The 16,528-nt window shown below is 38.8% G+C and overlaps 1 protein-coding gene across 2 annotated transcripts in view; it reads right to left on the reverse strand.

Annotated features, from left to right (window-relative positions):
• TMEM163 (transmembrane protein 163) overlaps positions 1–16,528 on the reverse strand; it is a 98,370-nt gene that overhangs the window by 11,180 nt on the left and 70,662 nt on the right. For both annotated transcript variants that reach the window (XM_080600777.1, XM_080600776.1), the window contains one exon: positions 10,171–10,267. In XM_080600777.1, coding sequence (XP_080456903.1) covers positions 10,171–10,267 — 97 coding nt within the window. The remainder of the gene's footprint in view (positions 1–10,170; positions 10,268–16,528) is intronic.

Raw genomic sequence — 16,528 nt, forward strand, 5'->3', positions numbered from 1 at the left:
GGCCTGCTGCCACCCTGTTCCCCGTCCCCACCTCCATGTACCCTTGACTGCCACCCACCCTCACCTCACCTGGGCATGCTGGCTGGCAGGGAGCACCTCACTTAACCGGATTTTGGTTTCCTCCCCTTAGAGATGTTCCCAATACAAACATTTTGTAAAAAAAGTCCAAATCTCTACCGCACTTTCTCACAAGTAATAAATAGTTTATGTAATCAGTCTGCAGGGAGCTTCTGGGAAGCCAGAGGGCCTACCTCACCAGCTAGCTTCAAAAGGGACAAGAGCTTTAATTGCTTTTCACTGTCAGAAAACAAACCGACAGCCCAGCATCTGGCTCAAGTAGCAGACTCTTCGCATGGAGATGCAAAGATCTATTATTAGCTCCAAAACAAAATTCTTATGAATGTTTAAACTTGTATCCTTAGTGCTGAGGCACTGTGACAAAGCAATTCCACAGAGCGGAGCGCTGCTTCAGGACATGAATAAGGAAGGCACCGTGAGGTGAGAGCAGCTCGCAGGGGCACCGTGGCCCAGGACCGAGGGGCTCTGAACGCCAAGGGCATTACCTGAGGCGACGCTGGGACTCCTGCAGCAGGCCCTTGGGCCTCACAGATCACCCTCGCTTCACACTTTCCCAGAATTCCTCTATTTCGTTTTAGCACCAGTCAGCTAGGAAACATAATTAAATGGTGTTTGTCCCCACACTCAGAAACGTCTCTCTAGTGAGACTGTCACTTCTCCAGGTAGGGGGAGATTGAGGCCAGCAATCCCTGTCACATAACCTACCACATGGCTAGCAGTCACCGACACTCACTTCGTATCACCACATCAAGACCTGAAAACAAGACTTCATCAATCATCTTAATTAGCTAGTAAGCCACAATTTAGGAAAAAAGGTATCAACTACACATTTTTTTCGTTGTATCTGCAACATTCTCACCAACATGTAACAACATGTGTGTTTTAGGGTTAAATTCATTGTTAAAGGCCAAAAAAAAAGCTTTCAAACCACACCTACTATTACTGTAACAATAACAAAACAGGATTCTGACATATAATTAATATATACAGTACTTTGATTTGAAATTATACGCAATAAATTATATGTATGTATGTGAGAGACTAGAATTGTATAGAGAAGTATGTATAAGGACACGTACATATAAACACAAGTAATTGCTATATTTCTATTGACCTATAATTCAGCTGTTGATGTTGTTAAATATAATATGTATTTATTATAAATGATTGAACTTGCAATTGAACTAAAACTCAAAACGCTACACTGTGCCACTCCAAGCTCCCTCTTCAACGTTAATCAATAATATATGATAGAATTACACGCGGCCTAATCTTACAAGGGATTTCATTTATAAAAGCATTGGAGGCGCCACATCAGATGTGCATCACGTCTTTTGTATACAAACTGATTACATTTTCCTTTTTGTTCTGCAGGAAATGTCAGAAATATGGCATGACGCTTGCTTACTCTTGCAAAAAAGTGTCCTTTGCCATACTAATGAGGACAAATGCCAAACTGCATTGACATTACATGTGTTATACTATTATCTAGGGAAACGCACGCAGTAACTGAATAGTAAATGGATATTGATTTACAACCCCAGGTGAAATTAAAAGAGTCACTCTCAGTGTTGCTGGGTTGGGCTTTTTTAGCCTTCTTAACAAACAAGAAATTGTCTGCAAATTCTTTGTGGCAACAGCCAAGCTAAATCTCACCATTTTACACAACTTATATTTATTTTATTCAAGAATATATGGTGATTGACATGAGGAAGGTAAATAGGCAAATGAAAAAAGGTTGTTACCAGAGAGATGTCAAGAGTTAACACTAGTAAATCCAAACACAAAACAATGCTTGAAAACTATGCCTAATTTGAGTTTTAAATCCATTTCCCAATATACTAACAAAACATCAAGAAATTACTAAAATTTACCCAGAAATCTAAGCATAATGTCATCAATGTCATGGAATATGACATAACTCCTCCTTATTTGTAATGAAACGTGCATCAAATCCTCAGGGTCGGTACTGGGTATGGATATAGCTCTCTGAAACATCAATAAAGGAATGGCAATTCCTTTTCCTACTGGGAATTACCTTATTATGGCCAACACTGGCTGGAGAACAAATGCTGTGAGGAACAATAGGGGTAATATTCTGAATCTGATAGCTATAAAAAAAAATAGTAAATCACTTCTGAGCCATTAAGAAGTGATTCTATTTTAGCTTCAATACTGAACATTGTAGGAAAAAAATATATAAATGAAATTATACAATCTGAGAATGATTCATTTAAAATTAAGTGGAAGGGTAAACAGAATGAAGGTTTTATATTCCAAATGCCAAATGTTGATTAACTTAATAAGCTGGATGTAATGAAGAACTGCTAAAATTATCAGAAAGCTTAGTTCCAAATAAACCAGAAAGGAAGAGCAGCTGGCCTACTTCTTCTAACAATTCCACCATGTGTATTAGGAACAAAGAAAAAGAGAAGGAAAAAAAAAGAAGAAAAAAAAAAGGAACTGATGAGTGAAAACAAATTTCCTTAGGAGTCAAGGATATGAAACTGAAATAACAACTTAACAACTTTGGCATGTCATGCTGAAACAGACCCTACAAAAATAAAGCTTCACAGCTACGTAAGAAATAAGGAAAGAAAAAAAAAAAAAAGTGGAATTTGTAGCTGTAATGTCACATCACTCTTTCCTGTGAAAAAAGTTTTTCAAGGATTTTGTGACCCTTCTGTATTTTTTCAAGTTTTCCAAGCGTACAGTAACTTGCACATAGCTATCCCTCATGACAACCATATTCAGAGTGTTTGGGCAGATGCACTGTATGATCCCCCCCCAGGAAGTTCAAGACAGTGTTACACACTTAAGTGAGAGCTGAAGGCACTGCAGAGGTTCTGTACAGCACATCTATACCCACTATTTTTCAGGAAATCTTAACCAAATATTTAAGCATTCTAGCTATACGATAAGAATAGGAGAGGAACAGTATGATTTCTTTCAAAAACAACATGTTCCAAAACAAGTGTAAAATGTCATCACATCTCTAAATTCATAAAATATGAAAGCTTTAATTAAAAACATTTTCAGACAAATGAGAAAGGAGGTCACAGCTTGATAAAGAAAATGACTTGCGCATATGTGTTGATGCGTGCACAAACTGCGTCTACGTAGACACCCACGCAGATTTATCTCCAAAGGAAAAGGAAGCATCTCTGCAAACTCAAGGCAAGGTTAGATGTCAGTCAGATCCTCTCTGGAAGGTACACAAAAGCTGTATGCTCATCATTTACAGCCCTGGCTAACCGGGAAAGTCCCAGTTGATCACAGGTTAGCAAATGTGACTGCAATCTACAAGAAGGGCAGGAAGGAGGATCCAGGGAGTTACAGGCCCGTCCACCTGACCTCAGTACAAAGGAAGGCCATGGAGCAGATCACCTGGAATGCCATCTCATGGCACACACGGGACAATCGAGTGATTGGATACAGTCGGCATGGCTTTATGAAAGGCAGGCCCTGCCTGACTAACCCGATCTCCTGTGACAAGATGATCTGCTTAGCCTTCAACAAGGCTAGGGATGGGTGCTGCACTTGGGGCACACAACCCCGTGCAGTCATACAAGCTCAGGGAAGAGTGGCTGGGAAGCTGCCCAGCAGAAAAGGACCTGGAGGTACAGGTCGGCCAACGTCTGAACATGAGCCAGAGGTATGCCAGGTAGCCAAGAAGTCCAATGCCATGCAGGCCTGCATCAGAAAAAGGGTGGCCAGCAGGACCAGGGAAGGGATTGTCCCTCTGTACTCGGCCCTGGTGAGACTGCACCTTGAATAGTGGGGCTACAAGAATTTCTTCACAGAGAAGAAATTTCTTCAAGCATTGCAATGGGCTATCCAGAGAGGTGGTAAAGTGGCCATCCCTGGAGAGACACGTGGATGTGGCTGGGTGGCTAGTGATGGGACTTGAAAGGTCAGGTTGACAGTTGGACCTGATGATCTTGAAGGTCACTTTCAACCTAGATGGCTCTATGGTTCTGTTCTCTGGTGCTCAGTAAAAGTAGTTTCCAAAGCTTTCAAAATGTGACTGCCCTATATAGAGAGAATTTTTAGTTTCAGAGTATTTGTCACAATAATTGTAGAAACACAGGAGGAATTGTACATCCATCCCCTACCAGGGCAGTACTTGCAGTAAGTATGAAGGGAAATTCACCTGCAGGCACTTTTTGTTGTTCCTAAAATCATGTGTGAGAGAAAAACAATCCATTATGCTTCTCACTGCATCTATTCAATTTTAATGCTTTCCAGACCCTTTGGACAAACAGATCCCTTTAGCTGCAGTACTTCTCCTACATCTACACTTTTATCATCTAACCCCTAATTCATGACTTCATGGATTAATTAATTTAAAAACACAATAAACAATATAATTCTATGGACCAGTTGTTAGAAAACACTGCTCTACATCACAAATGCTGAAAACGCCAGCGGAAGGGATTATATTTCAAACCTCGAGGATTAATATATATCTCATTTACTTCAAAAGAAACTTTTTCCCATGATAGTAAAAAGTATATAATTAATACAAGTACAGAATTACATAGTTCGTGAAAAAATTAATTCACTGGCCAACTCTCCTGATACAGGATGTCATTTTTCAGGGCAGGCTTCTTTTTAATTATTATATAAAGTAATATGCATAGGGAAAATCCTAAGCTTATCTAACAGCGACAATTCCTGAACTTGCTATTAACCGCAGCAGTTGGAATCTACAATTATGAAAGTTCTGCAAAAATATCATTTCAGTGCTCAATAGTAATCTGGTAAAATGAACATATTCTATCAGTCTCTGGTGACTCCTAAACCCTGAATCCTGCAGACTCTAGAGGCCTCCCCATCTAGAAATGGAGACAAAACCAAAAAGGAAGTCATGAAGAAAGTCAGTGGTGACCAAAGATAATGAACACCTCCCACGTGAGGAAGGATTAAACAGAAAAGGATTCTACTGCTGTCAGAAGAGACTGGTGGAGCATACAATGGAGGAAGACTTACGACTGGGATGGAGATGATTCACAGGGAAATGCTGTAACCATCATTTACCTCTTCCAGTAAAGGAATTATGGAGGCAACAAATGAAGTCAGAATGTGGTAAATTCAAAAAAAACACAATGGGAATATTTCTTCCTACAGTACCTAATTACAGCATCACGTGATGTTGTCAATACTAAAAACCTAAAGAGCTTTAAAAAGTGCTGATAGAAATTCCTAGAAGAACAAAGGCATCAGAAGCTAGCATCCCCATGACCATGGGGCTTGCTGAGATGCAGATGGCCAGAACCAGGACCGCCAGGCACCTGCCGCTGTCAGAAACCAGGAGCCAGCGCCACAGGGCCTTCAGCCCAACTCAGCATGGCCACTGTTGTGGTTGCATACAGAAAACACATGCATTACCAGCAGTCAAAATTCCAGACAAGCATGTATTATTAAAATGGACCATATTTTAAACCAATTAATCTATCTAGTCATTTATATCCTACCTTACAGGTGGTTTCAAAGGCAAATAGACTCCTTGGTATATCAAGCAAGGGAACTAAAAATAGAAATAGAGCATTTCTGTGTTTCCCAGGGTTTTGAAGTATTTGAAAAATTGCAAAAAACATTGTCTGTGCTGAAAGCATATACACTACATATTATTTGTAATTACTTAACACAGAGGAAAGGTAAAATAAATAAAAACAGAAAAGAAAGGGAGAACCAGTATTAAAAAATGCAGAAAATCAGTAGCTCTAATTGTCCTCTCTTCTATGCCAATGTACATTGGGAGTGTTGTAATTCAGTGTGTTTCAATGAAGTTACATTCAGCATGGAATAAAAGAGAATTCAGCTAGGTGAGTGAAAAATGCCTGACAGAGCTAAATTTGAGCTCAACTCCTGCAAACTGAGCTGGAAATGCCATGAATATGTAAGCCTGTCATTCTCCTTTTGGTTGTCTGAATCCTGGTGAGGATTAGCAGACCTGCAACTGAAATCATCATACGAAATGACAAAAATATCACAGACTTCTGTTCCTAAATGTCCACATAAATAAAATAAAAGCTGTGTTGCAAACACTTGAAAAAGCATTCAAATGATTTCTTAGTCATGTGAATTCTTCATCCTTTCTAGCTAGCAGTATTTCCATGAAAGCCACTTGTTTGAGATCCATCCACTTCAAGGACAACAAAATCTCTATTCTAAAGATCTCATAAATTCTTTTTAAGGAAATATCTTTCTCTCTGCATGCATATTAAGAACTGACAGAGAAGTAATCAATGTATTTTATATCCAACAAAAAATACAATGAACTTTGTGTAAGTGATCCAGAATGATTCAGAAATGAGTAACTACACTTTTAGGTCTTTAATCATAGCATGTTACAATTCATTAATAGATACTTGATTGCTTGATCTGTTTCATTTGTTAAATTAAATTTTTCCACATCATATACTATTTTCTCCAAAACCTGCACAAATTAAGATGAACTCAGAAGTTATAACTGCTCCCAATATGTAGCTTTGACAAAGTCACTGAAGTTTACCACAAATTAAGATGTAAAAACCAGACTTTAAAACCAGACTTCTGGCTGTGATGCAGCCAGCCATATTGCTCTGCACTAACGTTCTTGTTAATCTGGAATCCTACACAAGTGGTAGAGCAACACATTCAAAACCATTTCTGTCTTCAAGGCTGACATCATTCGTTTTGTGTTCTGCATCTGAACACCAAGTCAACATTTTCCAGTTGAGCTAAACCACATTATCCCCTCAGACTGAAGTCACACATGTAAAATTTCACACAATGCTCTGAAAAGTACCCACACCTTCCATGACCTTTGCTTCAAGAAAGGCAAATTAAGACAAACTGTACGAAAACATCGTGCAATTATGACTCAGATGTGAACACTTACACTGTAACCTACATCTTAATCTGGTGAGGAGCTCTTCATGCTACTTTTATATCAGTTTGGGATACCGGTGGAGTTACACTGATCTTTCCTTTGTCTTGATGTTCTATTCTTGCTCATGCCACTAGGATAACATCCCTGGCATCACAGTAGCATGCTGATATGAAACCCCAATGATACAGAAATCGCCACCAGAAAATAGTTCATGTCATTATTTGAAGCAGAACAGGTTAGTTCATTACTAAACAAAGTGCCATAGCAGAAAATGTTCTTTTTTCATACATGTCTAAGTTATATGATGTTACAGAAATTGGTTTTATTAATGGTTAATTCACCGGTAGTCCAAGAAGTAGAAGATATCAGCCTGGATAAAAGTAGATGAAGAAACTTCTTCCACTACTCATTTCATTTGAGCAGATTTCTGCTCTTCCAAGAAGCTAATGATATTGCCTGGGCAGCTGCAGATGAGCTGAGAACTCCCTTGATCAGCAAAGTCTCAAACAACTGGGAGGAATGACTACTTCTACTGAGACAGAGAGCACTGCATAATGCTAAGGGACAAAATCAGGGGCAGAGTTGGGCACAGCTGGAGCAAATGAAAAGGTTTTATTTGGAGGCAACATCCTTCTGCCCAAATAGTTTTAATGTAGCAACTCTTAGGTTTAATACCTCACTGACCATTACTTGCAACAGTATCTTCGCTACAGTGCTGTTCTCTCAGTCCCCCCTTTTTTCATTGTTATTCCTTGTTTATACAGAGATCTTTCACCTGTCAAGCAACCTTTACCTGCACCAGTTTCACAGTGACATGTACTGGCAGACTTTGAAAAGAGAATCCTTGCCATGTCATTTAGGAGACACTGAACAGAAGTATCATCTTTTTTCATCCCTTGTTCTAACCTACTTTCCAGGGAGAATCTCAAGGTATGTAAAACCCTTTGTGTGTGCATGTGGCATTTACCCTGCTACTAGTCAGCCACAGTCTGTGCCCTGCCAGACACATCTTTCAAACTCCTGATGTTACTGGAGCATATGCATGAGTGAGAGCAGTCAGTCGGATGTCACAGGAACAAAACTGTCCACTTATTCTGATATTGGGTCAAATGTAATCAGTATCCACCCTAACTTGTGCCTACTCAACACAGTTTTTAGGCCATCAAAGTCTGAATCCAAAATAGTCTGTGACATAAGGGATCTGTACAAATTATTCCTACAGGACACTTGAAACATAGTGGGATTTGCTCTCTGAAATCACCTTTCTCTAGAGTTCATATTTTATTCCTGCTGTAAATACATTTTAAAAATTAAAAGTTAAAATGTGAGGAAGTACTACATGTCTGAAATTCATAAGTAACTTTAACGGTGCAAATAAGAGACATTTCTTCCTCTGTAAGAAACAGAACCCTCACCTGTAGATGACACCTGTAATGATGGAAGAGTGAGATATAGATGCCATACCTTTTAAACTTTTGTTCCTACTGCTGAAATTACTAGGGCATTTACCCACAATGAATTAGACTGAGCCATCTAAATCAATCTGATCTACATTACCATCAAGTCACCAAATGGGTCTTTTATTTTTTATCAAGGCTTCCCTTCTTATTTCTGCTTCACACAGTCAAGAGTATGTATTTATATTGAATTTTCTTACCAAATAGGAGTCAAACTGCAGCCAGATGCACTGTTTGGGTCGAGTCAAGTTAAGAGGTTGGCCTTCTTCATCTGGCCTTCGCTGCAGGGTCTTCCCTCACTCTTACCAACATCTCCTTCAGCCTTATTGGCACAATGGCATCCATGCTCACTCTCTAACCCACTTCTGTCAAAATGTTTTGGTTGAATTGGAGAACTGACTTACAAAAGCATTTAAGCTAACCTAGATCATTTTGACAGAACCAGGCTGGGGAGCAACTACATGTGCTGTTATGCTGGCAGAGCTGAGGAGGCAGTAAATTATGGAGAGTGGAAAAGAGGGAAAGTGAAATGCAAAGAAAACATGAATCACCTGTAGCCAAACGATGCACCTGGCTGCAATTCAGTAATGCATTAATTCATGGGCTTTTGCAGCGCTACTCATGGTTGCCCAAACTTCACTAAACTACTGAAAATAACTTTCTGTAGTTGCCCAGCTTCTACTTAGAAGTTTCCATGAGCGCACAGTACCCAGTAGTCATCTGCAGCACTCTCAGTGGGTAACAGGTTCAAATTCTATTTTGGCTCTTTTTCCAGCTCTGCCTCCATCTCCAGTCAAAAGCAAGGAGTTGAGGCTTCCCTCCAACGATATGTGAATAACAGTACTTGTTGGGGAGAAGCTGAAGGACTGTATACAGACCAAATTTAATATGTATACAGACCAAACTTCATGAAGGCTGAATACAAAAGGTCCAAGTCAGGTTGTATATGCAATACCTGAACCAAAGCCTAATTTTGTTTGGGCACATTAGGAAGAGTCTTCTGGGAGTGGAACCGTTGCCAAATGGCTCTTCCAGTGATTTGGATGAGTAGAGCTCAGCGAAGTTAATAACCACTACTGGAAGGAAGCAAGCAGGACAGGACAGAGCAGAACTGAGAGAAAGGCTGCTGCAGAGAGCTGCTCTATCGGCAGGCTGGCTTTCACAACCAAAAGAAAGTAGAGAGCAGGAGAAAAGCCCTTTGTGATGCTCCATGGTGAGCCAGTTGAAAAGCCAGCTCTTTCACCCAGCATGCTCCCCTCACCTCTTTCATTCTTGCTACTCGTACTTGGCTCTGGAATTGGAGGCAAGAGCTGGAAAACAAAAAAATACAATCCAAAAATACATTTTTCCACATTAAAAATAAAATACTGAAGCTATTGGAGTACTAAACTGTGGAAAGATTCTCCTCTCAAAATTCTACAACTATCTTTAAGCCCCAAGAGACTGCCTCACTTTAAGTGAACTCCTATTCCTGTATAAATACCTTTAAGTGATTATGTTGAGAAAGATTTGGCCTGTAAAGGTAAATATGAAGAAGAGAAGATGGAGTCAAGCCTGTAAAAACCTATGAAGACTAGACTCCATCACATAAGAAAAAAACACTGCTCGAAGACCAGGACCTGTACATGCAGCCAGGCAGGATCTGCACCTGCTACAGCTTCACCAAGTTGAACAGGGCTTGTTAAAAGGAGATGTTGGCCTTTCTCAGTTTCAGTGGCAGTGTAAAGAGAATATTTTAAAGAACATGAATCACCTTACCACTTCTGGAAGCACCTTCTTCGCAAGATCGTGGATGGCTTTGATCACAATACATATAGATGATAGGAGGAATATGACGCCCAAGATAACACAAGCTCTGTGGAGGAAAAAAAAAAGAAAGGTTAAAAATTTGCTAAGAATATATTTGGAGTTTTCAACTTTCCTTCTGCTGATGGGTAACACACAACTAAATTTTAGTGATAAAAAAATCTTATGTAGTTAGAGACTTGGATTAAAGAAGAGGGAAAAAAAAAAAAAAAAAGAGGCATCTGGATCCTTCCCAGTTCTTAAAACTTGGATTGTATGTGAGAAGACTGGGTAGACCAGATGATGTTTCAGAGTATGAGTGAGGCAGAAAGACATGCCTCTTCTGCTCCTGATGACTTACCACACAGTCCTCTAGAGGTCTGTTTCTCTGTTCGTTTTTTGTTGTTGTTGTTGTTGTTGTTGTTATTGTTTTGTATGGCATTAGAAATAAGCAAGGGAACTTCATCCTCTTTACCAAACCAGGGAAGATGTTTGGTAACAGTAGCGTAACTGAATGTGAAACCTCTGTTTACTCCCCAAATCTCCATAAATTAATTAATTAATTAAATGCAACTATTAAAAAAATCCAGCAGGTTAGGTCACTAGGATCGCTTCACAGGCTGTCCAGGGGTCTCTCGATACCTAAATGTCAGAAATAAGGAACAGAGCCTCACCAAATTAGGTGCTGTGTGGAATTAGACTTTTTGATCCTGCCCCACAGTCTGGTTTTAGAAAAAGCAAACAACTGGGCCATGAAAGAGACAATGAAGTAACAGAATAATTGTTTTGGATGGGACACAGGCACAATGAGGGCTTACAAAGCAGGTAATGCAGACCCAGAACTTCATAGTCACAGAGAAAATTCTTTGTTTTGTTCAAACATAGACTAATAATACTTTGAGAAGGAGTTCCTAATACTTTGAGGAGTTCCTCTCGCTTAGAAATACTACAGGATTTAAGGCTTTGATTTTCTCTACACAAACAGTAATAGCCAGTCTATTACAGTATTGGTATATCCATAACTCCACTTTACAAGTAGCTCTTCATATACAATTCTATTAGAAAATAGCAAAATACCATAAACAGATACACAGCAAGAGCAATTTTACTGTTTGAAGCATTAAATATTTAAGAATTGATTTCTATATGTACATTTTTTTTCTCCAGAAGTTCTATTTCCTTTCTGTGGTATTCATCGCTTGGTACCTATCTGCTAGCTCGGTCTACGGGTGCTATAATTATTCCAGTAGCATGCTACTATTTTTACCAACTCAGACATCAGGCCATCTGGTGGTTGGCAGCACACGCAATGTTCACATCGAGCTCAATCTAGGGACTGCGGTTGGGCTGGTACTGCTGTGCCTACGACAGAAGATGCAGCTGCGGCAGTGGCACGGGCGAGGAGCTGGTCATTTAATTCCCTAACACAAGGAACACAGAACCACACCGTGGACAATCCACATAATCCTGCAGGCAAGATCTCAGTGAAGAGGTTGCTCTCATGCAGAGGAGTACAGACAACAGAGGCCAGCATCCTTCCCAGCACCGGGGTGGTACACTCAACAAGGTACTGTGTCAGGTAGGCACAGCTCTGCTCCATTTATTTTAGGAGAGATGCTCAGCTCCTTATAGTCTTTGCAATAAACTGCAGCACAGCCCTCAGTCTTGTCCAACACAATGTGCTGCAAAAAGCCTGAAGAAAAGTTTTGAGACAGTCCTGTTACCCCACAGTCCTACCCCTAGATTTCAACAGGAGAACAAAAATTTGGTCCGCAACCTGTGGCACAGAAAGAAAAGTGCATTATGGATTCTCTGCAAACCTGCAACGATCATTAAATAGTCAAAGGGATGGGAGGAAAATTCATCTCCCCAAAAGAATGAGCAAAATAAAAAATTAGAGGGCTTTCAGTTTTCCACAGTGTATTTGCAAACAGATCCCCGTTCCTGAGATTTGCAGTTTCACCTTGTCCAAATGGATCACTGCAGACATCTGTCCAGAGCCTCTTGACCTAGTTTGGTCCAACTCAGAAATTTCAAGTACCACCTTTTACTACTTCTGTAATGTTTAACACTGTTGTAACCTACAAAGTTAATTAATTAATTCCTTCGCTTGCTTAGCCAGTGACAGGCAGAAACAAGATACATACACTTCACGCAAGAATTGCTGACATTTCATCTGAAAGCAACACCAAAAGAAAAACTTTTCTGTCATTCCCAGCAGGCTTAAACCAACACAACCACAGATCCATCAGCTGGAAAGAATGGATTGAACTTCTTTGTGCCAATATTTTTTAATGCCAAGGGAATAGGCAAGAGAAGACAGTGAAACATCATCACCTTCCCTTGGCACATCTCCTATTCCCCGTACACAACTGAGGAAGACAGGCAAGCAAACAGCAGACTAGCTGGCACAAGCTTCATGTGTCCAGGGAATCAGCACTTGCCCTGGCCATTGCCTGATTTGGTTCTCACTCCTGTTGGACTGTTTGTGCTTACCCTGATCTCTGTAAACTCTCCCACCACAAGCCTAACAGCAAACATTTTGCATCTTTGCTAATGCCAGCAGACAAATAATGACTTCAGCAATCTTGAGCTGCTTATCTTATTCTCCAGATCAGTTTTACTGTGTCAAGAGAAATCCCATATACCTACTTAGCCAGAAATAGCTAAAAGAAGAAAGAAAAGAGAAATACATTAATAACAGTGACACGAGTATTAATAGCAGAGAGAAATGCAGTCTGAGGCTTGAATCAGCATTCAGTCATCATACTTAGCAAGCCTAGCATCTCCTTTACATTCTGGCTTTTGGAATCCACAGCCATGCAAAATTCATGAGCAATGGCATAGTACTTTAAGTGCTAAAATACATGTTTCTTGTCCTCTTGAGTGTATCAATTCATCTGCAAAACCACTAGAGCAAAACGCTGCATTACTACTGAGCCTACTGAAGTAGCTTGTTTCAATCTCGTTTGCCAGAAAAATAATTTCTATCTAGACTGCAAACTATGCAAAACACAAATAAAAATGCAAAATAAGAAACCTCCAAAATTAATTGAAATGTTAAATGTAGTAAACAATAAAAAATTGTAATTGATTAGTATAAACTTGCTTTCTTTTCAAGCCATTAGACAACAAAAACTGTAATAGAAGCCTGCTAACTTTCACCTGCTAACAATTATTCAACTGCTTTGTAACCAAATAAAATGTTTTCAGCTGCACATGAAGGGTGTTAGTGCCAAGGCTGTAGGTAAATGCAATTTCATTAATAACATTCAATTAAATTGGATAAGCCAACTGGCATTTCTAAACAAGTTCACTTAGAAGTGACTATAAAAATTAATGAAAGAGGAGTTAGATAGAAGTGAGCTTTGACTGAAAGCCCCATAAAGATTTTCCAGATACCACGGGTTTCGAATCATAACACTCCTCAAAGTATCTCCCTATTTGATTTTAAAAACCTAAAACATTACAAGTACCATATTGAATAGAAACAGAAAATAACGAGTGCATTGCCTGCAAAATTCACCATTTGCTATCAAAGAAATCTGTTCTTCAAATTTATGTGAATACCCTACTCTTACTTAAAAAGAAACATAAGTAGAAATTAAAAAAAAAGTACTTATTTACAGCCATTTCTACCTAAGTTAAAATATGATCTTCCCACTGTATAATTACTACATCATCAGAGATATGCTATATCTATACTGCAAAATAATCGATCGCTACAGGTTTGGCAGGGTACAGAAAAGATCTAATAAAGAATGCATGAATCTGAAATTTCCTTCATTTCCGTGTAATATATTACTTCTAATGGCTTCTAAACAGAAAGAGATACAGAGAAAATTTAGTCAAAACATTTTAAAACCTAATGGAAAATCATGATTGGATTTCCAGAAACAATAAGCTTTCTGGAATTGTTCAGAGTGCAGAATATAAAGAATCAGAGACTAATTCGGAAAGGACGAGGTGAGGGCATCTCTCTGATATGCAAGCAATAATCAACTTTTAGGACAACTACAGCTGAAGCCTACAAAGGTTTTTTCTTAGTGCAATAGCGCTGGGAAGGTAAGAGCGATTAAAATTGTATGCTACATAGTCAGTAGAAAGAATTTAATATTATAATTTTAACAGTGAAACCATCAGATCTTCTTTAGTTTGCAGTAGGAACTGGTAACATATGGTGATCTGCAGAATATATTTCTTGATGCATTTTTGATGCCATATTTCTATATGAAAAGCCAGAAGACAATATAAAGTATAATTCATTGTATTAAAAAATGAACTCATAATTTTTGTCAGCTTTTCTATCTAACTTTGTCACAGATGAAACTTACTGTTAAATCAGTCATACCACTGCCTTGTGCATTAAGTATGAAACTATTTGGACTTTAAAAAGAATTTATATGGCTTTCAAGCTTTGATTACTCTTAGTCTACCTGTAGTGGAATTCAGAAATTTGATTATGTCTGAATTCTAAAAAGTGAACTTGTGTCTCTAAGTTAAGCTTGCTTCTGGGTGTGCTACAACCTGACAATTTCCCAAAGACCTTTTTTCTGAAAGCAGTGCTACAACCCATTACAGTAGCAGCACAACAACTCAGATACAACCCATGTACATTTATACAGCCCTATAAATACCCATTTTGATTTACACCAGTCCTGGATATTTCCACTAAAACCAATCATTATGAGAATAACTGTAATTGTATTTCACGACATACAGCTGCTGCCTCATCTGCCATAGCACATTCCCCCTGTGGAGCTCAAATAGACAAAATTCTTCATTTTGAGGACAAAGTCTCATAACTCAAAAGGAACCCAGAAGAGGAAATCCATCAAAGTAGGCAGCTGATAGTCTTTCCCTTAATCAACAGTTTGTTATTTTGCATACGTTAATGGCTTGTAAGCAAGTAGCTATGAAAAGTACTGAGATTCTGGGGGTTCCAACTCCACAAACTGAATTTTCAAGCTGCTATTAATAAGTTATCTAGTTATCTTTTTTGTTTTGATTTTTCTTTCTTGTCACAAATTTAATTTGGAAAAAAAATGTCCATTTATTCAATACGTTTGCATCTAGCAGACAGCAAAATAGCCTACTAATTCACAGATTTATCTGTAATTCTGTCTTATGTTTGGAATTATTTGTTAGGATTTCCTACAGATAGTGATAAGAGAAAAATTCTGTAATATTTCAGTCATGGAAGTGAAGTCCAATCTCACTCAGATTTCTATGGTGATTATTTTTCAATGTAATAGAACAATTTTACCTTTTGTAAGGCTCTTGCCACACTGACTACTCTTTACAAGAGTCAGCCCATTACTTGCTCTTCTGTGTAAGCAGCAGCCAAGCTGAATTAAGATTGCAGATTTAGACACTCAGCTACATGTTTCTGTAACAATTTGTAAAGAAAAATAAGTAAATAGATAAATATAATTTAAAAGTTATGAATACACCCCCAGAAAAAAGTTCTGCTGTATATTACCTCAAGAGGGAGCTGGACTAAGCTACACAAGGATGACTGACAGCAGAGGTTTCCTCATATCAGTTGACTGCTATAAAATACCCACTGGAAGGTGCTTTGCTTCTTAATTAGCATCCTTCTATCCTATCTTTCTGGCCAGTGAAATACAGTGACACAGTACCAGCAAGGGTTTGTAATGAAGCTCTTGGTAGTTACTCCTCTCAAGTCAATCTGCTCTAATATGCAGCAGAGGTGGTGCAGCAGAATTAAGGATTCAGAAAAAAATTAAGGATGCATATGAACACAACCTGCAAATATGTGCTAGCTTTCTCTTAGCAGCTCACAGCTACCATTGTTTTGGGGCAGTGGAGAGGGAAAAGATTCTCACATACTTGGTAGTTTTTCTGTTACATCCTGGAACCAATTTTACCAGCACACTTCAAATTCATTAAAATAGTCCCTGCAACGTGATGACACCATGTGGGATAATACAAGATTGCCAGTAGCAGTCTAATTACTTCCCAGTTCTGTTAACTTGATACATCTAAAATGCAATATTAAAAACCTGGCCTCCCTCCTCACTTAGCCATTATATCTGTCACTAAATATCTTGCTGTTTTGGTTCTCTGGCACTGCATACTGAATCAGAGCAAAACAAGACTTCAATGCACAACTGTATTCAAGTTTTTAAAAGCTTTCAGTTCTACTGGTAATACAGCTACAGTAACATCTTGAGCAGAAAACAAACTATCTACAGGTAGTATTTTTTGGTGAGGGTTTCAAAGGTGTAGTTTGTGAGGACCAGGGATCACAAATCAACACCTGCAGTAAAAGGCTCCACAATTTCAGACTGGCTCAGCTCTAACCCAC

This window comes from Anser brachyrhynchus, assembly GCF_964034855.1.
Source record: "Anser brachyrhynchus genome assembly, chromosome: 7".
Taxonomy (NCBI): Eukaryota; Metazoa; Chordata; class Aves; order Anseriformes; family Anatidae; genus Anser; species Anser brachyrhynchus.